Source organism: Myodes glareolus, chromosome 25 (genome assembly GCF_982192425.1).
Source record: "Myodes glareolus chromosome 25, mMyoGla1.1, whole genome shotgun sequence".
Lineage (NCBI taxonomy): Eukaryota > Metazoa > Chordata > Mammalia > Rodentia > Cricetidae > Myodes > Myodes glareolus.
The window spans coordinates 35,048,610-35,076,016 of record NC_142050.1 but is presented as its reverse complement, the minus strand read 5'-3'; the positions used below and the strand labels follow the sequence as shown (position 1 = coordinate 35,076,016).

At 41.9% G+C, this 27,407-nt stretch overlaps 1 protein-coding gene across 6 annotated transcripts in view; it reads left to right on the top strand.

Annotated features, from left to right (window-relative positions):
• Dgki (diacylglycerol kinase iota) overlaps positions 1–27,407 on the top strand; it is a 455,950-nt gene that overhangs the window by 121,055 nt on the left and 307,488 nt on the right. For all 6 annotated transcript variants that reach the window (XM_085683757.2, XM_085683755.2, XM_085683753.2 and 3 more), the window contains exon 2: positions 24,510–24,618. In XM_085683757.2, the coding sequence (XP_085539883.1) occupies positions 24,510–24,618 (109 nt within the window). The remainder of the gene's footprint in view (positions 1–24,509; positions 24,619–27,407) is intronic.

Genomic DNA, 27,407 nt, shown 5'->3' with positions numbered 1-27,407 from the left:
AGCTCTGAGAGAAGCCCTCTTCAGTGTGCTAACAGTCAGGTTTCTGAGACTGTGGGAAAAGGCCTGCTTGAGACTCATGTGATTTCTGCTGGAGGACCCTAGGGTGGAGACTGTCCCCAGGCAAATACAAACACTGACAATGCTGTCATTTTGGACCACCTTATGACTAGCTATAATTTTTTTTCAATGTTCCCATCCAGTGTACCATATTAAAGGAAATATCAAACATCTGTAGAAAACTGTGCTCAATAATTTTTTGCTATTTTTCATTAAGCAGTTTTGAGCCAGCTGGACATTTTATTCTTTGTTCCTTGCACAAATTTTTGGCCAATTATATTACTCGATTTTCTTCTTATGGGTGTGTAACCCCGTGAGGCCAATTCCAACTCTTTTCTTTCTTTCTTTTTATTTCTTCGCTGTGGATTATTTATTGCAGAGATTCCGAAAGAGTTTGAGAGAGTCCCGGTGTTACTCGTGGTTGTTGTTTAGAGCGCTTGTACCCCAGATTCCTGGTGTTTTGTTCAAAGAACTAAAGAAACAAATACAAACAGCAATGAAAAAAAAAAAAGAAATGCGGGAATTTATTTAGACGTGAAGGCTCAAGGTAGAAACACGGCAAGGAAACCTAGGGATCAAGGTAGAGTGCCTAAGAGCGCCTAGATAACTTCTGGGGGCTCCCTGTCCTGGATCCTGGAACGGGGCAGGGCATGGGGTATTTTTGTTCATTTGATGAACAGATAGAAACAGTGGCTTCTGCACAGACATAGGTTGTCCACCCTGCGATTCCATATATATATATATATATATATATATATATATATATATATATATATATATGGAATATTTTATATATATCCAGGCATAGCTAAGCTTAACATAAGTAGAGGTGTTTCCCTCTATTCTCTCGAAGATCACAGCCCGTTTTACTGCGTGTGCGCTGGCTCAGGTCAGTTTGGCTCACTTCCTTCTACTTACAGATGTCTTCCAGGATGTGTGTGACCACAATGTACCCATCAAACCATCAAAAGGGCATTGCTAGTGTAGAATTTCTTTTTTGGGAAAGGGGTCGGGTCTTGGTGTTCATAGCTTGATATAGGAGACGGGCTGCTAAGCTATCCCTGGAACAATGTGGTTCACCAGCAAGATAGTTTTCTAGACCCTCAACTCTGACCACCGATAATTGTTCTTCTCTTAAATGTCTGCTATGAAAATACACATGGAGCTTGCTTCTCAGTTTACTAATGATCCTACCCAGAAGGCTCAAGGCTAATAATGGGACAGCATCTGGGAGGAATGTTTGTTTTCATTAGTCATTTGAATGTTCGATGCGCACTTTGCAAGGTTCAGTAATGTGTAAGCATCTGAGCTTAGTCATTCGCAATTCTGCCACTTATTTCGTCTGTTCGCCTGTCGTTATGGAGATGCAGTCCTGCTGAAGGGACAGAGAAAGGTCCTTGTTTGTTCAAATACTTCTGGGTGACCATTTCTTCCTTTTTGGATAAACTGACAGAGAACTTCGTGTTTGGAAGTGAAATAGAGACCTCTGACAGAAGGTAGGAAACAGAGGTATAGGAGGAAGAGTGAAATGGCATTGCTTTATCTGAATTATCAATTTTCCAATACTGAACAGATCTAATTATGTAATGGAGAGGTGGGTGGGGCATATGTGCCCATAATCCCAGCTCCCGGGAAATGGAAGGAGGAAGAGCAGGGAAATGGAAGTTGGAAGACCAACTCCTTTTACATAATCAGTGTGAGGCCAGGCTACATGAGACCCTATCTCAAAATCCCAGCAGTGTGTTTTGGGGTTATGTGTTACCATGCACCTTTCCTGTTCTATACAAGGCTGTCCATCAGCACATGCCTCCACTGCCAGTGTGCTCTGCCCAGATTATTATGAACCGAACCCTCTGAAACTGAGCCAAGATAAATCTTCCCTTCTTTAAGCTGCTGTCCCAGTTATTTTGGCCATAGCTATGCAAAAGCCACCAATGTGCAAGCTGAGAGGAAGAGTCCCAGCAGGCTCTAAGGTTTCAAGGTCACCCTGTGATGTTTCCAGGCCACCTCGGGGACAGAGTATTGTTATAAGGAGAACCGAAGGGAGGATGTGAGAAGTCTGGCGGTTTAATGAGTTGGGGGAAGATTGATTGGACGAGGGAAATTCGGTTTATTTTGTCCATTTATCAGGATGGTCTTAGGACTGAATGTCTCCATTCGCAGTCATCTGTTTCAAATGCATTGAGCTGTAGATGTCTTAAAAAGTAAAAAACAAGAAAATGAAAAGTTCCACGAATGTATCCCTTCTTCTCCTGATTAAGTATCTTGTGGCAAATTGGAGGGCAGTGAGGAGGCATGCAGTAGAGGCGTGGAGAGGAAGTTGTAGGCATTTGGAGGGAGAGATGTGGAGGAGTGGTAGGCGACACAGCGTTCACAGAGTCCCCAGACAGGGTCCCTGCAGGGGCACCCCTTACTGTTCTCGCTCCTTTCTCTTTCTTACTCACAACATAGCCAGGCCCTTCTCAACTTTCTTCCTCCACTGTTGGCTGTTCCTTATTTACTTGTGTATTTATTTCTTGTATTCTGGAACATTCTTTCCTCCTAAATCTCTAAGGGTCAGAGAACCCCAGGGGACAGATTTAGTGTAAGGCACCCTCTTTACCCTCTTTTCCTTGCTGCTTCCTGGGAGGTTCTCAACTGGCTCTGTCAGTTTCAGTACTGCCTGTATTCCTGAGGATGCCCCCCTCACAACAATAATAAATAAAACAAAACCCAAATTGCTTATGTCACTTCCTGGCTTTAAGAATATCTAGTGGCTTATTTTCATACATGGAGTATCTCAGGTTCTCAGTACAACCTGAAGCCCTGTCCATTCTGACTCCAGATGCCTCTGCTGCTTCATTCCCTGTCCCTTAATAACTGAGATTCAGTGTCGCCTACCTTCTGTCCTCAGTTATTGAGGTTCGGTCTCACGTACTTCCTGTCTCTTCTCGGAACAAGCCCAAATCAGAGGATCTTTGCCGTTAGGGTTGCCTTCATTAGGAACTTGTTTCCACCCAATGGTCAACCACTCACTCCCGCTTCACTAGGGTCCATCCAGGTGTTCCCTATTCTGAAAGGATGTCCTACCGGTAACCTTATCAAAAAGACTGTTCCTCTCCCTTTGCTTTTGTTCTTTGCTGCTGCTGTTATGATTCAGCTCTAGATTGGAAACATTTCGTCTTTTGACCCCTTTAACAATCAGCACATTCTCTCACGGAGCGGTGTGTGGGAACTTCTCTCTTCTGTGCCTAGTACCCAGAACGCTAGCTGGGCACAGTCCATGACTATTAGCTCTATAAGTATTAGCTCACTCACTATCAAAATCAATAACAAGAGAAATCATTTTGAGCCGTGTGATTTCATATCTTAGCAGTCTGGGGAACAGGAATGAGCCTGCTCGTTCCTCACGTGTGTTTGAACCTGACATATGTTGAATAAAGGAATGAACGAATTTGTACAGTCAGACTTGCATGTTCATTGCTGGCTTGTCTTCATCAACTCTTTAGATCCATTCGTTAAACAATGGAGCCCAACTTTATGTATGGTTCCTTGAAGGTTTCTGTGAGGCTAGCATGGCACCCTACATGAACTAACTGTTAGACTCATCATGAGTTCTGAAGTTGATGCTAAACAATGCTCCCATTGTGCAGCTGGGGAAAATGAAGCTCAGGAAAGTATATATGGGAATAAAGATAGTAAATGGTAGAGGCAGATCCGCTTAGTCTGGTCCTGGAGCTGGATTCTAACCCCTCAATGTGCTATATATTGGTGTTGAACATTGGGAATGGGAGAGTTGCTGGCTACACAGTGGGCCACACAGGAATTAGTATTCCTGGCAACTGAACCGATACATGTGAAAGGCTAGATCATACCTCATTCCACGGTTGTGATAAAAGTTTAGTGTGATTGAGGACTGGAGAGATGACTCAGTTTAGGAGCATTGACTGCTCTTCCAGGGGTCCTGAGTTCTATTCCCAGCAACCACACAGTGACTCACAACCATCTATAATGATATCTGGCGCCCTCTTCTGGCCTGCAGGCATATATGCAGGCAAAACACTATACATAATCAATCAATCAATCTTTACAAAGAAGTCTCTGAGCATTTTTATTTTTACCTAGAGCCATCATCATTGGGGACAGCAAGGTTAAGATGTTCCATGTCTTACCAAAGTCATCCTCATAGGCTAGAGGTCATCTACCAGTCTAGTGGCTCTTGTTTTAATTTTCTTAGGATGCAATGAGAGGGTCACACTATTGGAAATAGTCACTGTTCGTTACTCTGAGTGGGATGACATTAAGCACATTCTGACCAATCAGCTGCCAAAGGACACTGACTTGACTGCTGGAGGAGAACAGGGCCTGTGAAAGCCCCTTCCCGTCTTTCCTGGGTGGACTGAGGCGCCTGACAAAGGCGCTAACGGGAAGATGAAATGAACTGGGGGGTGGTATGTGGAAACTGTGCATCTGTGTCGGAACCTCCCTGCTGTCCAGACGCTATTCTACACTTCCCCCTCTACTGCACAAACTGTCCTTTTCATTAGTGTTTATGTTCGTTCATTAGGTTGGCCACACTTCTAAATATCTCAATAAGTAAGTATGCAAAGTACAGTATCTTCATATGAGTGTGTCCGCCCATGGACACACACTGTGGCTGTTATTGAATGGTACTCATGCACAGACACTGAGGTCTATAACTTCTTATAGGATGCTGTCACTTAAAACATACCTGACTGCTCCCCGACTTTATTTTGTCTTCTTTTCACCGAGCACGGCTCCTTCCAGCCAAAATGCTCTTTGTTTTGCTATGAAGTTCTTTTTTTTTTTTTTTGGAGTCACAAAAGAAGAATAACATACAGCAAAGCAGCGTCTTCAATCATCTGTTTCTTTCTTGACTGTCAAAAAGTGCTTGGCAGAATGACTTAGCTGCAACCTCCTCATCACAAAGGCTCTCATTCAGCAAACCAAAGAAAGTGACCCTTTCCCTGGCTTAGGGAAATTTCTTCATGCAGTTGCATTAGAGTAGCAAGCATCATTGGCCACCATTACATGTTGGCCCTTTTGCATAAGAAAGGCAATGGTCTTGGGTGTTTTATAGTAAGAAGGGCTGGTTTAATGTCCAAGCAGGATAAGATCTTGTATTATCAGAAGTAAAAGGAGTCTTGGAGGAAAGAGGAACCCTAGTAAAAGCAAAAGGGTGCTAATTCATGGTTTCTAAGAGGTGTGAGGGGTTGGGTAAATAGAGCATGGTGGGGTATGGGTTTGGCTGGTAGGCAGTGGCTGTATGATCTCAGAGGAAGAGGCCAAAGAAAAGGTCAATTATAGAAATGAAGGCCGTGTATCTACAAGGGAAGAGAGATCAAGGAGGCAACCACTTTGATCTTTGGAAATAGATCTAAGGAGGGTCGTTTGTGGTGGTGGAGAGGGCAAGGAAGAAGGGAGGAAGAAAAGGAGAGGTAGATTGCAGGTAGAGCTCACTCTTTAGAGTCCAGACAACCGCCTGTGGTTAGTGACAGAGTGTTTCCTCCTGATGTGGGTAGTGATGCAGTGTTTCTTCCTGGTGTGATTAGTGACACAGTGTTTGCTCCTGGTGTGGGTAGTGATACAATGTTTCTTCCTGGTGTTAGTGATGCAGTGTTTCCTACTGGTGTGGGTAGTGATACAGTGCTTCCTACTGGTGTGGGTAGTGATACAGTGTTTCCTCCTGGTGTGGTTGGTGATGCAGCGTTTCCTCCTGGTGTGGTGGTTAGTGATGTAGTGTTTCTTCCTGGTGTGCCCTCTCATCTTTCTACACACATTCGTGTGCTATGGACTCCACACGATTATTTGCTCTTAAAGATCATTAAGAGAGTAGTGATTTCATTTTTAATCACCTCCCTGCTGGGTTTTCCTCCACTGGCATCTTTGGCTTTATGTTGAGTTAAACCTATTTGGATCCAGCCGTCTTCAGGTAACTTGTGGTATGAAGTAGCTGTGAGTGGCAGGTTGTTATAGCAACTGAATCTGATAGCAGCTTGTGATACCTGTGGGAATTGATCCTGAGTTTGAAAAGTCGGCAAGCTTTTCTTAGGAAATGTTGCTGTCATTTAAAGACCTTGCTTGCAGCTTTTATTCTGATAACGAATCTTTTCACAAATGTTCAGATTGTCTGAAGATGTTGCAGAATTATAATACAGCAGTTGTAGGAACATTCCATGATTCCCAGATAACTGTATCATTGAGAGTTCTATTGTGACTCTGTTAAAGTTGTGAATAAGTGCTTTTGCAGAGACCAGAAGGCTCCGGGGGGTCTCTTATGGAAGGTGCGTGCGCGTGTGTGTGTTCACATGTGTACACATGCCTGAGTGTGTACGTGCGTGCATGTGTGTATGTGGCCTCCTTAGGGCCCCTTGGGACTTTGTACATTTGCCCTCAGTGATCCAGCTTCACATTCTACCTCTTTTCTCCAGCTTCCTTAAATTTAAGTGACAGCAGCAGACTTTTATAACCAGCACAGAGCATGCTCTGTCATATTGCTGGGTCCTGGCTGTATTCTTCTATCTTCTTCACCTTATCCCCCTCTCTCCTGGCTGGGCTTCCATGTTACTCTCTGTCGAGGGTTCCTGTCTCCCACCTTCACACAGAATTCGCTCCCTTTTCTCTGTGACCAAAGGCGAGCCGTCTCTCTGGTACGCTGTAGCCGGATGTATCATATGTAAGGTTCTTCTGCAGGGAGCACGGAGTTTGTTGGAGTCTCGCCGTTCTCTTCGCTGTTCTCTGTGTACTCCTTGTTCTCTCTTTGCACAGAACAGGGCCCTGGCCTGTGGACTCACACTTGCTTGCTCTGGTGTGGCAGATCACAGCGCTCCACTAAATGAAGTATTGACTTTGCCGTGACTCTGTTAGAGTTACCCAGCTGATATTTTGGTGACATTAAAAGGCATGGTACTTCTAGACTTGAAGAGGTTAACAACGACAGGTGCCACCATCAGACTGGTAGACCCTTTGGTCTAGGTTTTCTCAGTTCAGTCCGGCAGGAGCCATTTCATAATAGAAATGTCTGGGTTTCAGAACGTCTACTCTGGTAGGTCTGTGGATGGCTTCTAATTAAGAAAATGTTTCCAAAGCTTGGCGAGTGACTGCACAGCTGGACAGAGAAGCATCAATTCTGCAGTGAAGTTTGTGCCTGGCTGTGCATTCCGCTCCCCTTAGGGAGTTCTGTTAAAGATCAAGGCCTGGGTCCTACCCCACCATTTAAATTAGAGGCTTTCAAAGGATTGCGCTCCCTACCATTCTACTTGATCTTCTCCTAAAAGCAGGATGCGAGAGAGCAGGGCAGCAAGCAGGGAAGCCTGATCGCATTATGAGGCATAGGAGATGGGGGTGGGGGTGGGGGGTGGGTGGAGGGGGCCTTCATCTTAATAATTCCCACCGGGATTAGTTTTAGTCGTGGTCTCAAAAGAAGGAGGAGGAACGAAACAGGTTGAAAGCAAAGGCGAGATAGGTGCTTGGGAAGGCGCGGAAATGAGCAATTGCCTCAGCTGATAGGAAGCCTATCCAGGTGGATTCATAGGGATCTCTTTGCCCAGACTACCGCAGGGCTGTGGTGGTGGGTGGAGGACCTCAGGCTTTAATGCTGGAGATACCGGGGAGTTACTTTATTTCTGAGCAGGGAGTCATTTTCCAGATATCGTTTAATTTCTATATGATGTCTTATGATTATAATTAGGAGAGACTGAAATAAATGTGGAAGAGAAGGATTTTCTTAAGGACGGCCATGGCTTGAATGTGAATTGTCTCCCGTAGGCTGGGTATTAGAATACTTAGTCCCCAGCTGGTGGTGCTGTTTGGGACAATTGCAGAACCTTTAGGAGACGGAGCCTTGCTGAGCCAAGCAAGTCGCTGGTGCAAGTTTTGGGGTTTTATAGCCTACCCTCACTTCCTGTTCTTCGTGCTTCTTCCGTGTGGATGTGTGGTCAGTCTGATTATGGCCTGCCAGGCCAACCTCACACTCCTGCTGCCATACCTTCCCTACCATGATGGATTAGACCACCTCTGGACCTATAGGCCAAAATAAACTCTTCCTTAACTTGAATTTTGTGGAGGTATTTCATCACGGCCACAGAGAAGAGATTATCAGAGCAACAACTTGTATGGTGGGTAGGAGATGTCTCCGATAGTGCACACCCCATTAGAAGAAGCAAAACCTCCTGTGAAGCCTGGGTGTCCACTGTCCTTCCTACCGCCTTCCTAACGCGTCCTGTCCTCACACTTCCCTGGCATGTTCTGCCCAGTATATCTTGGTCCTACAGCTATGCAAATACCTAAAGTAAATGCAAGATAATAGACCATTAAAAACCAACAATTTGATGCACTCTGGTTTCTTTCTTTGTTTCATTCCTTTCTTTGCTCCTCTCTCTTTTTCTTTGTTTTTGAGACAGAGTCTCACGTAGTCCAGTCTCACTAGTCTTGAACTCCCTATATAACTGAGACTGGCCTTGAACTCCTGGTTCTCCTACCTCCAGCGATTATCAAGGTGGCCACCATGTCAAGCTCAGACTTCTTAAGGTAAAGAAGTCTTCATTATTCTTGAAGGGTTTATATTATTTGAAAAACATATTTGAAAGCAGGTATATTAAGTATCTATTTAAAAGTAAGGTGTTTCAAACACTGCTGTATACTTGAAGAAATCCTAAAGAAAACAATGTTAGAATTTTAGATCTAACAAGAACACGATTATTTGACCTTGGATGATCATATCAGGGAATATTATTTTAAAACTAGAAGAATTAAATATTGCGATTAGGAAAGACTACAAGATTGGAAAGATATTTTTTGAAGAGTGATGATTTCCAAATTCAAATAAATAACACCACAGTTGATGAGAAATCTTGGAAATTTGATCATAAATAAGACCATGCATGCAACATTGAAATGGGAGAAGTTTTGGAAGATTGGCGATACGAGAGGATGCATGTGTAGCTCCATAGGTTTGATAGCCGTCTCTACATAGTTTCTGAAGTGACTTAGGCAGATGTCCTTTGTAGACTGTAGAAGGGAAGCAGTTATCATAATGAGATAGGGTGAATTTCTGGAAAAGCTATAATTTGCTTCCCTTCGTTCCTGGAATGGGGTTGTAGTATTAGTTGCTTTGGGAAATTCCATAAACAAATTGCATTTAAGTTTCATTAATGCAGCTGATAATTTTTTATGATTTCCCTTTGGTCATGATATAAAAAAAGCCAAAATTAGGCCAATACCTAATTGGTGGTATGGTGGATACATCTCACCCCTCCCTATACCCTCCAGAAACTAATTTAAGGATGGAAGAAGTATCTGTTTGAGCAAGGAGTTAGCATTTGGCCATGCCCTGGTTGCTGTTCTAATTAATTAGTCCAAGAGGAATGCTTTTCAACTTGATCTCATTGTGCTCTGGGAAAGAGTTGCTATACATCATGATTGGTATAGGATGTGAGTATGTATACGTGGGAACCATGGCCTGATGTTAACTGTTTAAGGATTATAAATTCATAGACCTTGGCAGTTAGATTAAACTAGGTCACTGTTAGGTCTTATCCCTATTGTGTTCTAGAGTCTTTCTTCTGGTTTTGTGTTCCTTAGAAAGCTGCTGAAAAGCTGCCCGGCCATTTATCAGGGCTCTTGGCAAAGTTGGTGTCTAAGTCATGCAGAAGGTTGGATTTGATTACTTTGAAACCCCGAAAGTCAATTATACTTCGGAATTACTTTGAGAAACTGTTTTATGAAACAACGATCATTTCAATTATCTGTTACGGAGCTGAATCACCCATCTCATCCATCAAACTTGCATTCAAATTACTTGTTGCTACTGGAGGAAAATCTATCCTCAAAAGATGAGAACTGTCAACATTCAGAATGTTCACAAGAAAAGCAGTAGATTCCGAAAACACGTCTGAAAAAGGCACCTCTATTTCAAATCAAGTCATGGAACCGTGTGGTCTGACACAAAATTGTAAGATTACTAAAAACATTAGGAGATTTTTTTTTTTGTCAATTTGAGAGGTTGTGGAGCATAAAATTTGTAGATGACATTGTTTTGTAACAGTGTCAGAAGTTCGGACATGCCCACATGTCAGGTACATGTACATTTATTGTTCTGTGTGCACGCTACACATTATTTAAATAAAATAAGGCAACGATTCTACAGTTGATATTTCTCAGTCACATTTTATTTCTTGAATTTCATCTATCTTATTTGGTGGAACTGGAGATCATGACTATAGACATTTCAACATGTAAATATATGGCGACATTCTAATTTTGACATTTGAGACAGTCTTTTTCTATAGTAAACAATAATGCTGCCACATTTTTTGTTACTGTTTTGTTTGTTGGACACACATTATGTGGGATCTGGACCTTGCCGTGTAGTTAGTAATTCCTGTGCTCTGCATCATTTCATTTCTACAAAATATCAAGTTGCATTCCAGCATCATCAGGCTATATGTACTTGCTAAAACCTGTATAAGTTCTGCATCTTGCCAAGAAGCTATGTTGCCCTTGGAAAGCTTTCCCCATCATTTGTATTTGGAGCATTAGGAAAAGAAACATTGGGGCGTTAGGAGGAATGAAGGAGTGGGGATGGTGGCATATTTCTCGGGTGACTCTGAGCATGTTTCCACTTCTGTTATCTCCTTTTGTTATTTGAGTTTTTACTTCTGCAATCCACCTGTTTGGACTTTTGCTTCACCATTTTGTAAGACTGTCTTTTTTCTGATTTATATCTTCTAATCCTTTCACAGGTATAGTTTTCAAAAATATCTAAAAATAAAATAAAAGCATGCATTTACACTTGTCTTTTTACTCTCTGCCTAGTGGTTTTAACTAACAGAATTTTGTAAGTCTCAGTATTTGTAGATTTTGGGGGTTACATTTATTTATTAAATGCTCCCTTCCACTTCATTAAAAAAGAGGTGAATCTTATATCATTTTCTAGAGAGTATAGTTTGCATTATACATTTTCATCTTTAACTTACTGGAAATCAGTTTTATATCTGTTCTGAGGTAAGGATTCAATTTTTCATCATTTTTTTCAAAGATAAGCAATTATTCTGGGAATATTTGTTGGAAACACAGTGTCTTATTTACTTTCTCATTCTTGTAGTAAGAGACATGACATCAGTAGGTGGAGGCGGAAAGAGAGTATTTTGATTTATAGTTCCAGAGGGGTAGAGGGCACCCTGTTGCAGAAGATGGACAGCAGCCAGGAAGACACAGTGTAAGGAGCAGGAGGCTGACTGTCACTTTGCTGCCGTACTCAGGAAGTAGCGTAAACAGGAAGTAGGACTGGCTATCAATCCTCAAGTCCCTCCCCCAGTGACTCACTTCCTCCAGTAGAGCCCTATGTTCCAAGGGTTCTCCAACTTTCCCAAAGAATGCCACCGGTTGAGGATCCCAGTGTTCAGACATGTGAGCCTCTGGGGGACAGCTCACATTAGAACCTCGGCATTCATCTTTTTTGTTTATTCCACGTCAGTGCTGTTACGGTTGAATTTCTACATGTCTTTTGATCCATTTCTTCATCTCCTCTTTGTTTCATTGTTCATTTTGTTTGCTCAGGATTATGCTATAGCAGTGGCTGGTGCTTTATAGGTCTTCATAGACATCAGTTTTAGCCATGCTGATCTTCTTATTTTGGAGTCTAAGTTATTTTTGTTCTTCATTCTGCTAAATAAATTTTAGAACTTTAGCTTATTATGTTAACCTAAAAATCAATGGGAATTTTGATTGGGATTTTGTAAATATATAAACAATTCGGGGAATAATTGACATCTTCAAAATGTTGAATTATTCACTGCATGGATGCAGCCCTTCCATTTGGTTTTTTAAGTGGGTTTCTAATCTATCTTTAAATGTTCCTTTTACCCTATTTTGTATCTAATTCTCTTTTTATTTTCTGAAGCAGTAATACACATGTTAAATGTAGTTATTTTTTCTTACTAAAAGATATATTTGTGGAATTAGAGAGATAGTTCAGTGGGTGGGGGCAGTGGCTGCTATTCTAGAGGTCTCTGATTCCATTCCCAGTACCTACAAAGCTGTTCACAGCCACCTGTAATTCCAGTTCCAGGGGAATCTGATGGAAACACCTTCTGACTTCCATGGTCACATATGTACACATGTGCTGCATGACATACATGGAGGTGGAATACCCATGAACATTCCTAAAAAGTTACTTAAGATATTTGTGTTCTCTTGCTTAGCTTTAATTCCTCCTTTACTCCTTTAAAGAAATTCCATGCTGTTTTATGATCTGTTTGTGATGATTCCAGTTGCCTAGACTTTGCTGGCTGTCTCTTTTTAATTCTCCCATGTCACTAATTTTGATGTAGGTTTCATAGACTTTGATACTTTTAAAATATTCCTTGAGACCCAAGTAGAGAGCTGTTTTCTGCTCGCTCCCTCCTTACTCTGGGAGAATTTTTATTTGCTTCCTGGATATTAAGGAAAACTTATCAACATTAACTACTTCATACTAAATACTTGACATAAGCCCAGATGAGCAGGAAAAGCAGCCTCTGTGAGACTCCAACACAGTCTCTTGGAAAGCTGGTTCCCCACCCCCCCCCCGCCCCATCATTTTGGGTCAATATTTAAGGCAGATATTTTTCTTGTGAAGTTTCGGGCATGTGAAATCTCTGAGGTCTAGCATCTCTTTCTCACTTCCCCGCTCCCATTTTAAACTCTTGTTAGAGAACACACCAGAAGTGCTCCGAAGTAAATGCTTTCTGGTTTCTGGTTGTTTTCTTTCCCTTCCTACCTGAAAAACCCCTGTGCCTTTCATTTCTCATGGTGACCCATCGGAGTGAGAAACCTGAAGTCTACGCCTCATTAACCGTGTTAAGTTGATCAGCTATCTGCTGATTTAGAGACCAGCATCCTCCCGCCTCGGTATAAACTGTCAGTGTTTCTTCTAACTACAGAAGCATTAAGGTTCTGTCTGCTTAGCTGCTGTGTCCAGGGCTTGACTCAAAATAGGTAGTTTAGTCTCTGAATTTAACTACAAACCTTGACACTTATATTTATAGTTTTGTGGATTGTAACTTAGGAAAATTATTTAACTACGTTGGACGTCATGTAGGTTTTCCTTCTATGAACTCCTTCTGAGAATCCAGGTTCCCATATAAGGGATCTACCCTAACTTATACTGTGGTGATGGGAAACTGAATGGGGTCAGGACTGGTATGCTAGTGTGAAAATGGAGAAAGGGATCCTAAAGATAAATTTCTCCAGTTGGTGGTTATGCTGGTTGGCTTTGTCAACTCGATACACCCTGCAGTCTTCTGGGAAAGGAACCTCAATGGAGTATTGTCTGCATTGGGTTGACCCACGGACATGTTCGTGGAGGATTTTCTTAGTAAAGTTGAGAGAGAAAGATAAAGCCCACTGTGGGTGGCACCATTCCCTAGTTTGGGTCTTGGACCATTTAAGAGTGGAGGCATATGGCTGAGACTAAACCAACAAGTGAGATACCTACACTCATCAAGCTCCTGCCGCTGTGATGTCCTTGATAAGAGTTGCTGTTACCTGACATGGGAAACTTAATTGCTCTAATCCTTTAAGTTGCTTTTCATCCGGGTATTTTATAAACAACAGCTGGAGCAATTGTTTTACTGGGAACAGCTTTGTGGCTTTAAATCCCCTCCAAAATTTCTATGGTCTCGAATGGCTTATGGTCCCAGGCTAATGTTTTTCTCCTACGTATCTTCAATTTTGGATAGCTTTCTTAAACAGCTGAGCCCCAGGCGTAAGAGAATCTCTTGCTCATGAGGAAGTCTTCCTCGGGAGCTGTCCAAGTTCAAACAGTGGTGGTTGTGGCAGTTCAAAGGCTGCGTCTCGACCTCAGATTGTGCCAGTTCTGAAGGGCTGGCTTGTCCCCAGCTCCTCAGGTGAGGTGGACTTCAACTGCTGTTCCACCAAAGCTTAATTCAACTCCTCCCTTTGCCAGCCTTCCTGAAAGGCATTCTTCAGAAAACTTGAAATGTTCTGCCTCCGAGTCGATTTGACCCAAGAGAAGATGATTACAACAATGCCCAGTACACCCCTGATGGCCAGTACATTATTCTTTGGAAAGAAGATTTTACTTCAAGAAATTGTTCAGGATATTTGAGATGGTCATAAAGCTATTCCAGGAATTCCAAGTCATAGTTGGCACCTTGAATTGTGAGAATAAAATTACCACACATTATGACACTGAGAAAATGGATATTGCTTGTTTTTTTTTTTAAAAAAATACTGTTTGAATTCAGCTTTATTCTAATTAGCCTCAATAAAAATAGAACCTTGCTATTCAGTAATTGACTCTCATCTCATCCTCTGTGGGTGGTGGTTTTGTTGTCTCTGTATATTTGATTATTAACTGGAAACAGAGAGAGGGGCTGATGATCTTGTTCCTGTAAATTTCACAGTTGACTTATACAAAGTTAAGACATTTCTTAACTAAAAGGGCAGCTAACACCATAGAAGGTGTAATTGCTTTTTAAATTTGTGTGTGTGTGTGTATTTGTGTCTGTGTGTGCATGTGTGTGTGGTGTATATGTGTGTTTGCACATGTTTATGTAGAGCCAGAGGGTGATGCTGAGTGTCCTCTTTGATTGCTCTACACTTCCAGTGTTCCTTCTAGCTACAAGAGTGCTAAGACTCTGTCTGCTTAGCTGCCGTGTCTAAGGCTTGATTCAAAATAGGTAGGTGAGTCTCTGAATTTAACTACAAACCCTTCCGCTTATATTTATTTATGGTTTTATGGTGAAATGTGATATACCAACAGGCCAATTTACTCTTTTTTGAGACATTTTTTTTCTGGGTGATTTGTCATTTTTCTTCAGAAGTCCATTTGTCCAGTGATCTTCAGATTCCTTAACGGGATACCTTTATTCTCCTTAAAAGACAGAAGTAAAACCCTTCCCCAACTCTAATTTTGGGGAGATTCGCTTTTGGCAAGTTATATCTGATCAAATGAAAGGCATTTGTTAGTTTTATATGTGTGTTTAGATGAAATGATGGTGTGGTTTGATGAACTATCATCCCCTCTAATTAAGAGGTGTCTTTTGTTCAAATCAAATCTTTATCAATTTTGATAATATCCATAACTTTTCTCCTCATGTGGAAACAAAAGCAAAATCCATTTCCCAATGTAATACATGTCCTGGTTTCTGTTCTGAGGTCACTACATCTTTAAAGTATATTGACTGACTTAATTTCATAGTTTTTTTTCTACTATCCAATATCTCTCCAAAGCTATTGTTCCTTTCTCAATAGCATTTAGAAAATTCAAAGTTAATAAAGCATTGTGCAATCTATTTCTGGAGTTATTTATTATCCCTTTCTGTTTATTCAACATATCCTTTAGAGTTTGATTTAATATTTCTATAACTGCCTGGCTTGTATGAGTGTGTGGAATACCTGTAATATACTTTATATTCTGATAAGCAAAAACTGTTTCATTTTCTCAGAGACATATGCTGAAGCTTTGTCTGACTTTACTTGTGCAGGTATACCCATGATGGACATAACTTCTAGGAAATGTGTCATGACTGAATCAGCCTTTTCTGAGCTCAAAGCAGTTGCTCATCAATGGTGTGGTGTATATATTTGAGTTTTCCAAATTTTGCAAAATGGAACACATCTGTCTGCCAGCTTTCATTCCTTGAGTATCCTTTGGACTACTTCCTACAGGTAGTGGTATGCACTATACCCCACCTATACTTCTTGCCTGGCTACAGGCCAACCAGCATTTTATTGAATCAATTTGAGTGACAAATCCTGGCTATGTACAAGAGCATTATCTTACATTAAGCATACACTGTTGTTTCCTGGTGTTTATTGGGGTGCTGGAGGTCCAAGATCAGGTCTTTATGTTTGCATGATAAGCATTTTACAAGTCTCCCAAATTGTAATCTTTTAAATATGGACACAGTAATCTCCTATCACTTCTATCTTATTCTCTTCAGGGATTTCTCTTTCCTTTTAGAATTTTGTGTTTCTTATCCCGGTATTGACTTTACATCCAATTTGTTCCTTCCTTTATTAATGAGTGATTTAAAAATGTATCCAGTTTTCTGACATTTGCCTTGAACTTTCATTAGAAAGTCTCTGTCTTTAAGTATCATTTTTTTCCCAAGGGTAGAATTATGATAAGATCATAGCAGAAGTTTCATGGGGCAATGGAGAAAGACAAGTCAGGGATCTGAAGTTCGCCAGCCTCATTGTGCTCACTCCAAGCTTGGGGTCTCGTTTTGAAGGATGAGGGTTTGCTTGGGCTCCCATAACTAAGTTACACAAGCTGAGCAGCTCCAACAACAGAAACTTGCTCTACACCCGAGTCCCACATGCTGAGACTGTGAGGGAGAATCTGCTCTGAGACCCTCTCCCAGCCACTGGCCATCTGCTGGTCATCTATAACCATCCTTGGTTTGGAACGGCACCACCTCCATTTTGTCCCTTGTCTTCATGTAGTCTTTTCTTCAAGTGTGTGTCTATGTCCATATTTCCACTTTTCATGATGACACCACTTCCTGTCCATCAGGTGTCCATTATGATGACCACACTTCAACTCGGTCCCCTCCTAAAGACCCCAACCTTCGAATAAGGTCATCTTCTGAGGTACTGCATACTAGGACTTCTATACCAAAAAACTGGAGTTCGGGGACACAGCCCAGCCCATTGCATCACTGTTTGTTTGCTATCCCAGAGGATAACTTTGCTTTCTTCAAATGATTCCCTAAAGAGGAAAGATTATTGATTTCTGAGAGGATCTAAGCTAAGAAATCTTTGTTTTATGGGGATGTTTATCACAGCCTCCGTCATGCCTATGTTGCTTTATGGATGTGTATATGATGAGTAAATAATTATTGCCTAGCAGACGAGATTGCATTTAATAGTGAGTCCATCATTATAAATTAAGCACATCTTTTTGCTCTTGTGTTCCCATGAATACAGCACAATAAATAAATCCTGTAGCATTTGGTTTGCATGTTTACTTCTGCAAGGCTGAGTTGGTCTGAGGGGAACAGAGTGCCTGAGTAAGGCAGGCAGCTCAGGGCAGAGGGAGGGTTCTGTAGGCAACTAGAGAGTCACTCTCCGACCAGCAGAAACTTCCATTTGAATGACCGCCTTCATGTAGTGGGAGCCTGTCAGCTCTCTTCTGAAGGCATGGAAGTGATCAGGAGAGTTAGAATGCTTGAAAGCACCGAACAGAGCATGTTATCCAGAGATCATCATGTGCCTCGTTGTGGCTAGATGCTGTGATTGATGAACGTGTAATAATGCCAGTGACAGTAGTGTGCGCTTAGCATTCTGCAACAAAAATATTTCTCTGCATTATTCTCTGACTTGACCATAATTGTTTTAGTATGTGTGTCTATGTGTGTATATACATATACACACTATATGTATGAATATATATGTATATATGAAAACTAAAGCTAAAAAAGTTAAGGTTTGCCTCTTGGCAAGGTAATTGTCATCATTTTGCTTTCAAAATATTATTTGCGTTTTTACACTTTTTCTTTAAAAATGTTCATTTATTTTGATCGTATTCTTTTCCTCTCCCAGCTCCTCCCAGAGCCTTCCTACCTATCTACCCAATTTCATGTTCTCTCTCTTCCCCACTTCTCTCTCTTCCCCCCTTAGAAACAAACAAACAAAAAAATCTCAAAAACAGAAAGCAAAAATTAGAATAAACACCCAATAAGTCAAAAATTAACAAAGAAAGTACATAAGAAAATGGAGTCTGTTTTGTGTTAGTCAGCTAATTCTGCCCTGGAGTGCAGTTGATGTGTGGAGTGACAGTCCATTGGTACACTGGAGAAACCCAGGTATCAGTTGCAAATATCTTCCTGGTCAGGAGTGGGACTTGGTGTCTGCTTACTCTTCTTATCGCTGGGATTTTGTCTGGTTTGAATTTGTGCAGGTCTTGTGTGGGCTGACATCGTCCCTGTGTGTTCATGTTTATCCATCCCGTTGTGTCTGGAAGACCTGTATCCTTGGAATTCTCCACCAGTTCTGACTCATAATCTTTCCATCATCCCTTCTTCCACATAGATCCATGAGTCTTGAGGGAGGGTTTTGATGATGACATTCCATTTAGGACTGACTGACACAAAATTTCACTCTCTGCAGATTGCCCAGTTGTGGTTCTCCTTGTTAGTCCCCGTCTGCAGCAGGAGGCAGCTATTCTGATGAGTGCTAAGTACGGGACTGATCTATGTTAGTGTTAGTTGTTTGTCTTCCGTATTCCTCCAAGTTCTGTTCTTAATCTCTGCATTCTAATTCCTCTCTTACATAGCCTCCCTCTTTTTTTTGTTGAAGCTTGCACCCATAAGCCATAATTGAGACAACTAGAAGGCAGGTATAGACGACACTAGTTTTATAGTATGTCATTTGGGATGAATATGTGTATGTGTGTGCTGTCAGGGCCAAGCAAGTGTGGGATTGTCTTAACAGGATAAAGCACTCACAGCAAGGTTTTCGATTCCCTGGTTCGCATTCATTTGGCTCTCTTTCTGTGCATGTGACCTTGGGCAGGTAGCTTAACCGCTCTTACCCCAAGCTAGAGATAAAGAAAGTGCCTGCCTCACTGTTGTAAGGGATCCGTAAGATATGTAAAATGATTCAGTGTGTGTTAAAATGTTTTGTGAGCTTGGCGCAGGCAGCAACTTATGGCAGTTTTATTCATTCATGAATCTACGCATCTAGGACAGAGCTGAGCATGAAATAGATGCTCAATAAATACATTGTCGGATGAATGAATATGTGAATGGATATAGAGAGTTCTATATAGAAGATGTAGAATAAAGAAGCGCATAGGCTTAGTCACTTTAGCAGGTGAAGTAGTCAGATCCTGCCCAGCTTTGTGATGGGGTGCTCAGCTTGGGGACACATTAGAAATGCTTAGAAGCCCATATTTTTGTTTCCGCCTCTTCCTCTTCCCCCTCTTCCTCCTCCTTGTGCTGGTGACTGAATCTGTGGCCCTGCACATGCTAGGCCTGTGTTTATTCTACCCCTGAGCTGTGTTCCAGTTTCCTGGGAGGCTTTTAAGAGGCACCAACTCAAACTCCAGTGTGGCCAGTCGTTCAGGATCCCGTTCTTGCTGTCTTGGAAGAAATCACCACAGAGTAACAAAGTCCAGATTCCATGGGTGTATGGTTCTGAAGATTTAATCCTGAAGTGATTTTCTGATTGACTTAACACACCTTAGGGGCCTAAACTCAGCCTTTGTTTCAATAGTAATTATATCCTTGAAATGTGTTGAGACACATTTAAAATTGTCAAAAACTACTTTGAGTTCATATGCAATGAAGAATAAGACTTTGGCTCAAGCCATTGCACCGTTTGTTCCGCTACATGAATCATAGGTGGGATATTTATATTTATGTGGGGTTTGGAATTGGCTCTCACTGTGTGGACAATTAGCATTTCAGGCTGTTTGTTTAGATCAACTATGAAGCAGTATAGGTTGCCCTGGATAAAAGTAACTAAGGTCTCCGTGACATAAGGGAAAACACACCAACACACACACACACACACACACACACACACACACACACACACACTGAATAGCATGTCTCTTTTGTGTGTAATTTAGATAATGGGTATTGAACTCAGAGCCCCACACACTAGTCAAGTGCTCTACCATAGAGTTGCAGTGCCAGTCCCCCCTGAGGCACTTGGGGAGTATAATCAAGAAACCTAGTAACTTTTAAGATAGCTGGCTCCTCTCTAGAATGTTGAGATGAATGCCTCAGTATCTCTGGTCAGTCTCTAGAGATCCTTGCCAAACTTCAATCTCATTCTCTGGCATTTTCCTACTCTGTGTATAGGAGCTCCATCTCATTCTCATGGATTACACCCACACAGAGAATGGTGGGTCAAGTGTGGGTGGCTTGAATTTGGGAGTCATATAAAGTTGAAATGGGACAAGATTGAAATTTAGAAATGGACCCCAAGAGGGTACCATGCTGGATGATCAGTCTTGCATGTCTTTCCATTTTGTTTTTGAAGAGTATTTATGCTACGTTTATCTTTAGGTGAGTACAGTATAAAAAGTTAATACCCTTGATTCAGGCCTTTAATCCCAGCACTTGGGAGGCAGTGACAGGAGGATTTCTGTGAGTGTGAGGTCAGCCTGGTCTACATAGTACGTTCAGGCCAGCCAGCTAGCCAGCGGTGCATGGTGAGACCTAAAAACATTAATACTGTCACAATGTGTCCTTTATGAATAGAACAGTGAAATATCATTTAGTAGTCATACCAAGAAGATGAGCTGATTTGCTGTCTACAAGGTTAGATTAGTTTTTTCTCTTCGTTCTTTAGTTTTTTGGTTCTCTCCTTTCCCTGCCTTCCTCTCTTCCACCTTTCCTTCTACCCTTGCTTTCTTTTTCTCTTTTCTTTTCTCATGAGATGACTTGGTCCAGGCCTTGGAAAACTTTGACTTGGTGATCCTCCTGCTTCTGCCTCTCCAGTGCTAGGCTTATAAGCATGCGCTCTCAGGCCTAGTGCTCCCTAGATTTATCAAGACTGGGGTCTACTTCATTTGCATCTATCTATCTATCTATCTATCTATCTATCTATCTATCTATCTATCTATCCTCTATCTATCTATCTATCTATCTATCTATCTATCTATCTATCATCTATCTCTATCATCTATCTCTCTACATATATATATGAAATCTATCTATCATCTATCTATCTGTCTGCCTGTCATCTATTTATCATCTATCTATCTATCTATCTATCTATCTATCTATCTATCATCTATTTATCATCTATCTGTCTATCTATCTATCATCTATCTGTCTATCTATCTATCTATCTATCTATCTATCTATCATCTATCATCTATCTGTCTGTCTGTCTATCTATCTATCTATCTATCTATCTATCTATCTATCTATCTATCTATTTATCTATCTATCTTCTATCTGTCTATGTTTTGGTGTTTGGAAGAATCTCCCAAGCTGGCCTTAAGCATACTGCCCTCCCAGCTCTGCTTAGCCTTCTGAATGCTGAGACTGAGACCCTGGCACGTGTTGCCATGCCCAGCTGCATTTATTTTCAAAGAGCTGCGTTGATGGACTTTGGGCCCTCTCAGCAAAGAACATCTCGGAAGTATAAAGCCTGGGACGTTATTCAAATCATCCTAATTGGATTTCTCAAGCCCTGATCTAATCAGCAAGCTGGCTTTGCTTAGCTTCTTGGTCAAGTTCATTCATTAATTCAGAAAGCATTTATTGAATATTTGCAGACTCTACCCCTGGGCTAGATGTAACAGGATTAGTGGATGAATGGAACCCTGTCCTTAAGGAGTTTATAGTCTTCCCGAATGAAGGGAAGAGAATAATAGAAAGCTGTTTAAGATGTAAGATGCCTTTTGTACTTGAAATGTGTTAGCAGTCTTTCATGTCAGGTAATTGACATTAACTGTGACTTTATGCTCTGGAAACCGCATTATGAAGTATTTTCTTTTCATATTTATTTCACAGTTAATATCACAGTTCTTTTCAGACATGCTCTTGTGAGAATACACACTCCTCACAAAGTGATGCTGTGAAGTTAATAGAATTGTTGGCATTTCACACTTCACAGTCTGTGCATTTGGGAAGATTCTGAGCGGGAAGAAAGACGAAAAGTTGAACCCCCATTTATTGTTTTATTGTCACATAAAACTATGGCCCTCACCCCTTCCATCAAGTTCCACCAAGTTTTGCTAGAATTTCCTGTCATCTTCCGCCACCATGATGGATGTAAATAGAAAACTAACACTGGTTTTAGTTGAGGTCTCAGATATATGAGATTCTTCGACTCTTTAAAGTCCATTCATGTATGAACTGTTAAAAATGATTTTCTGCTATTTAAAAGAGTGGAGAGCTGAAATCAGGAGTTTCTTTCTGCGCCCCAATATTTTCTAATTATTATTTTTCTATTCTGTGTTTTCTATTCTTATATTTTACTTTTCTAAGATGCACTTTTGGTCATAGGCTGGAGCTATCCTCAATGCCTCTTACTCATTTTCCCTTCTAATTAATGTTTGTAACGTGCAAAACACACACACACACACACACACACACACACCACACACTGCTTTCTTCTGTTAATGTTACAAATTCAACCTTACATTTGTGTCCATGATGAGGAATAAATGAGAAGTAATCAAAAGACACGGTTGCCTCTGTGCACAGGCTGGAAAGGGGTCTGCTTCAACTGGAGTCCCAGTGAAGTGCCGTGTTTAGCTCTCAAGGCACAGTGATGTTCTGTATTGTGTGGCTGTCTTGCCTCCTGAATCATTGGTTTGGGTAGTTCGCTGCTGGGTCAGGAGTGGTTCCTAGTTACGAAGGGTGGCGAAAGTTTGGCTGTCACGGTCCACAGTTGCCTAGGAGCTGAGCTCATTTGCTCAGGTTTCTGCCAGTGGAATTTTATTTCTCTCTTCCTCCTCCTCTTCCTCCTCCTTCCACCTCTTTTCCTCTCTCTCTTTTTTCTAATCACAGCTCTCTGAAATGTGAAACTCTGGAAGACTTGTTTTTATCTCATCCATCTAAAATCTAAGAGTTCTTCTGAAATTGGCAAGGACTTTGTGCTTGGGTATTAGTGGTGTGTGTGTGTGTGTGTGTGTGTGTGTGTGTGTGTGTGTGTGAAGCCTAAACCCAAGGTTGATTTTCATTTCCCCCTTCCTTTTCTTCCTCCCTCTCTTTCTCCTTCCCTCTCTCCCTCCCTCCCTCCCTCCTTCCTTCTCTCCCTCCTTCCTTTTGCCCCCCAAGCCCAAAATAACATTTCAACCAGGCACTTTCACACATAATTTCATTTAAGTCTTGCTAAGTTGCCCAGGCTATCCTCAAACTTGCTATGTAGCCCAGGCAGACTTTCAAATTATTATTCTCCTACCTCAACCTCTTGCTGTTGTATTTTTTAAACACTTAGATTTAGACCCAAAGGTGGAAACTGTAGTTTCTGAATTCACAAAAATATGTTTTTGTGAATGGGGAAAACTGGTTTAGCATTGATGGTGGTGGTGGGGCTTCGAATCTAGAGGAAAAAACCCTAAGAGACATGCCATAGACAGTCATTCAACGTGGGAGGAAAACCTTTGTGAGCAAAGGATTGCTCTAGAAAATTCTCAGTCTTCTCTCTTCACCTCTTTGTTTCTTATATCATGTTAGACTATCTCAGCACCTCTCGAATGTCTACTTACCTTTTATTTTCCAAGTCAGAGTCTTGCTGTGCATCCAAGGATAGCATTGAACTTTCTGTCTTCAGATCCTTCTGCACTGTGTCCTTTGCTGGATTCCAGGCTCATGTCACCACAACTAGCCACTGTTCCTTTCCTAAGAATATAACTGGAGGCTGCAACATCTACTTTGGTGCGAGGAACCAAAATTGGTGTTGTTAATTACCTATCTTCCTTCAAGGCTTCTACCCTTGTGATGAGTTTGGGGAATATATAGGTCAAATATGTTGCCTGCATCCTGCTGGAGCATTGGAAAAAATGCCAGCAATCTTGTTGTAATAATTTGCAACTACTGAAGACCTGTTTCTGGAACTTCCTGGTGAGGACTCCAAGAGACCCTAAAAGAAACAGAGAGCCAGACAGACACCTGTTGAGTTCTGACACACACAGAGGCCAGTGTTGGCATATGTCCACCCTCGGGTGTGGAGAACTCCTATTCTTTCCTATTCTCGCCAATTCCATTCCTGGATGGAATCTGATAGGTCAGTGAACATGCAGAGAGGCCAGCTGCCCTTTATGATATAACACGCTTTCCCCTTTGTGCGCCTATAAAAATAAAAAGTGTAAGCGCCTTTCCCCTCTGAGGCACTGCATGGGGGGAGGGGGCGTTCCCAGTAGCTGTTTCCTCGTGGCTTCCCTCTGCTTCTCTTGCTGTGGTCCTCTCACCTGTGTTGAGGGGTCCTGAAGAAATGTGGGCTCTTCCTTGGCAGATGCAAGTTGGTCTTTTCACACACTGAGAGCTTTCAGCTCCATGGATAGTGGTCCTTTGCATGGGGAAGGAGGATGCTCTCAGGAGAAGGAAGAAAGAACAAACTCTGATTGGTAACCAGCCTGAGCAGCGCTGTTCTGGGCAGCGGGCTTACTGGAGAGGACTTTGTTTATATTTCCAAGTACTACAAGTATCCACCCCACGTCCATTTCTGTAAATGGAGAGGCTCCCCTTTTGCCCTACACCCTGAAAAGAAGCTGGGCTTTTAGCATCTGGCCCCGTAGCCTATACAAGGCAGCTGCCTCAAATGTCCTGATCTTGGGAGAGTTGCCCCTCTCTAATTCTAGCAGAGGTGTGTCTCTGCACATTCGTAAGGGATATCAGACATTAGAGAATCACTCGGATCACTCGGGTACAGTTCCCGCACCACAAGGAGCTATGAACTCTGTACAAGATTCTCATGTTTGTGTGTCCTTATATATGTATACATTTATTTATGTATTTATTTTCTTGCTACAGGAAAGCCATCTCCCGGACAGGCCTCCAGCATCTGGCGCCTGCACATCCTCTCGGCCTTCCTGTGGCGAACGGTCCAGCGAAGGAGCCTAGAGCCACTCTGGACTGGAGCGTAGGTGTCTACTGTTTTTTGTTTCGGTTTTCCCCCTCAAGTTAATTTTTACTTGCATGCTGTGTCTTTCTCACCTCGCCCGCAGGATTCCGTAAGTCAGAGCACACCTACTGAGAGTCTTCAGTGGCCAAGTTAATGAGATCGTTAGCTGTGGGTTGAAAGCCATTGTCCCCACCTGAAGCCATGTGCAGGGCTGATCTTCAGTTCTGCCCTGCTATCAGGCTCATCCCTGTCCTTTCCTGCTTAGGGGAGAGAGTCATGGGGGAAAAGAGGGGAGTGGAGAGAACCATGGGGGAAAGGAGGGGAGTGTCTATTTCTTTTAGCCAACTAAAACATAAAAATCATGTGTATTTGCGGTGTGCCTTGTGGTATTTCAACACATGGGCACAATGTGTAATGTTTAAATCGGGGCAAAAGTAGATCTACCTAGACATTTATCAGCTGTTTACGTTGCAAATGTTCTAACTCCCTTTTTCTAGCCTTCTGCAAAGGAAGCACTCTAAACTGTCACTGTTTGTGATCACCCTGCTATGAAATGATATCTACCTATGACTTACTACCCTTTGAAGACTGTTTACCTCGATTATCTCACCATTGTCTCTTCCTGCCTCTGGTAACAACCATCTTGCTCTCAGTGTAGGATACACTTTGTAATAATTTATATGTAAGTGAGATTGCATGGCGCCCCACTTCCTATACCTCACTTATTTGGCTAAACACAAGAGCCTCCAATTCCATTTATGCTGCAAATACAAGGTTTTCCTTTTTCTATGTGAATAAATAATATTCCTGTCTATATATACACTGTGTTTTTGACAAATAATATGATATTTTATTGAATTTAAAAATAGCACCCTTAGCAAAGGTCACAGGCTATAAAAAGTAAGCACCGATTTTCACGTTGCCCTAAATGGGTTTTTAATTTCAACTAAGATTTAAAGGCATGTCTGTTTTTGTGCCTGTGTATAGATGGGAAAATCTTATTTCCACACTCTTTCAACTTGGCAGAACTGAAATCCTTTGGAGGGACTTATTGTCGGGGGATGTGGTAGATGCTTCTGCCATAAGCCAACAGCACAGTCTCACAAAGAGAAAAAGCATTACCCAGCAGCAAGTGTGACTTGGCCTCGGCTTCCCGAGGGGGAAAATGGGAAATATTTATTTCATTCGTTCTGCTTTTAGAGCAAAAATTATTAAAACAATAGCTAAATATTATTGGCACAAACATAATATTAGAATCCTTTCTCCTGCAACAATGTCATCTGAATGTTTGCTAGACCAGAAAGAAAAGGTCATTGCAATCTCTTTCTGCCTCAGTTTCTACTTCTAAATAACACTGTAACATATGCAGTCCCCGGAGACTTTTAAACATATGAGATGAAAAGGGGTTGAAACACTCTTCTTTATAGTACTGGGTATTCAATCCAGGGCCTCAAATAAGCTAGGCAAGCACTCCACCATTTAACGATATTCCAAACCCTTATTTTTACTCATTTTTAGAGAAAGGTGTCTCTCCCAGTAGCCCAGGCTAGCTCAGAACACACTCTGTAACCCAAGCAGACCTTGAACTCCTTGGACCTTTTAAGCTAACCTCCCAAAGAGCTGGATTCTAGACCTGTGCCACTCGGTCCGGCTCCCCGACTCTTTATATCCGCCTTTCCAACAATGTAACAAACCTTAGCAAAATCCCAGTCTAGGTTTTACTGCTGGTGCAAATGTCTTTCGTCTTTAAGTTTTCAATTTCTTACATGAAGAGAACATTCACGCCCTCCCCTGACCTTCATCTGCTCTCAGTGAGCTTGTTCGGCATTTCCTTTGCATCCAGTACCTCTTTCCGCCTGTCACCAGTCAAGATAAGCATGTCCCATCTTCTTGTGCGAGGAGGAGTGGATGGGCACATGGGTGTGAAGGCCAGAGGTCTACCTCGGGTGTCATAGTGCCCGAGATAGTCCTCAAGTACTACCTACTTTGAGTTTTTTTGAAAGTAGGGTACTTATTGGCTTGAAATTTGCCGAATAGGCTAGGCATGTTGGTCAGTTTGGGAGCCCAGTAGTCTGCCTGTCTCTTCCTCCCAAGCTCTGGGCTCTTTTGTTAATGGACACTCACGGTCACTTCCGTTTCCTGAACGCTGTGAAGAGTGTTCAGTGAAAAGGCAGATGTGTCTCCTACTTATGCAAATTGAAGGATTTTCATTTCCTTCAGATATAGACCTGGGAGTAAGATGGCTAAGTCAGACTGTGGTTTCATTTTTGCCGCTTTTGAGGAGCATCCATTGTGTTCTTGTGGCTATGTCTGCTACCGTTCCCACCACCAACATGCAGGGTTCCCTTGCTCAACATCTTCTACAGGACGTGTTAGCTTCTATTCGATGAGAGCCACTCTTAGGGCAGGCACAGCTGTTCCATTGTAGTTTTGATTTGCATTTCCACGATTATTAGTGATGTTTACTATTTAAAAATTTCTCCGCTGGTAGCTTGCATGTCTTCTTTTCAGGCATGTTGATTTAGACCTACCACCCAGGTTTTAACTCTGTTACCTGCTATCTTTGCTGTGTAGAAGTGTTTGAGTTTTACATGATCCTGCTTGCCTGTTTTGCCTTTGTGTCTTGTACTTTTGGGGCCTCTTTAGAAAGTCCATCCCGTCAGAGTATCCTGAATCCTGTCTCCTGCATTTCCACGCAGTGTCAGGTGTCTTGTATGTTCTTCTTTATAGCATCAGGTCTTATATTTAAGTATTCAGTCTGTTTAAGTTGGCGAGAGGTAGCTGTCTATCATCATTCTTGACTTGTG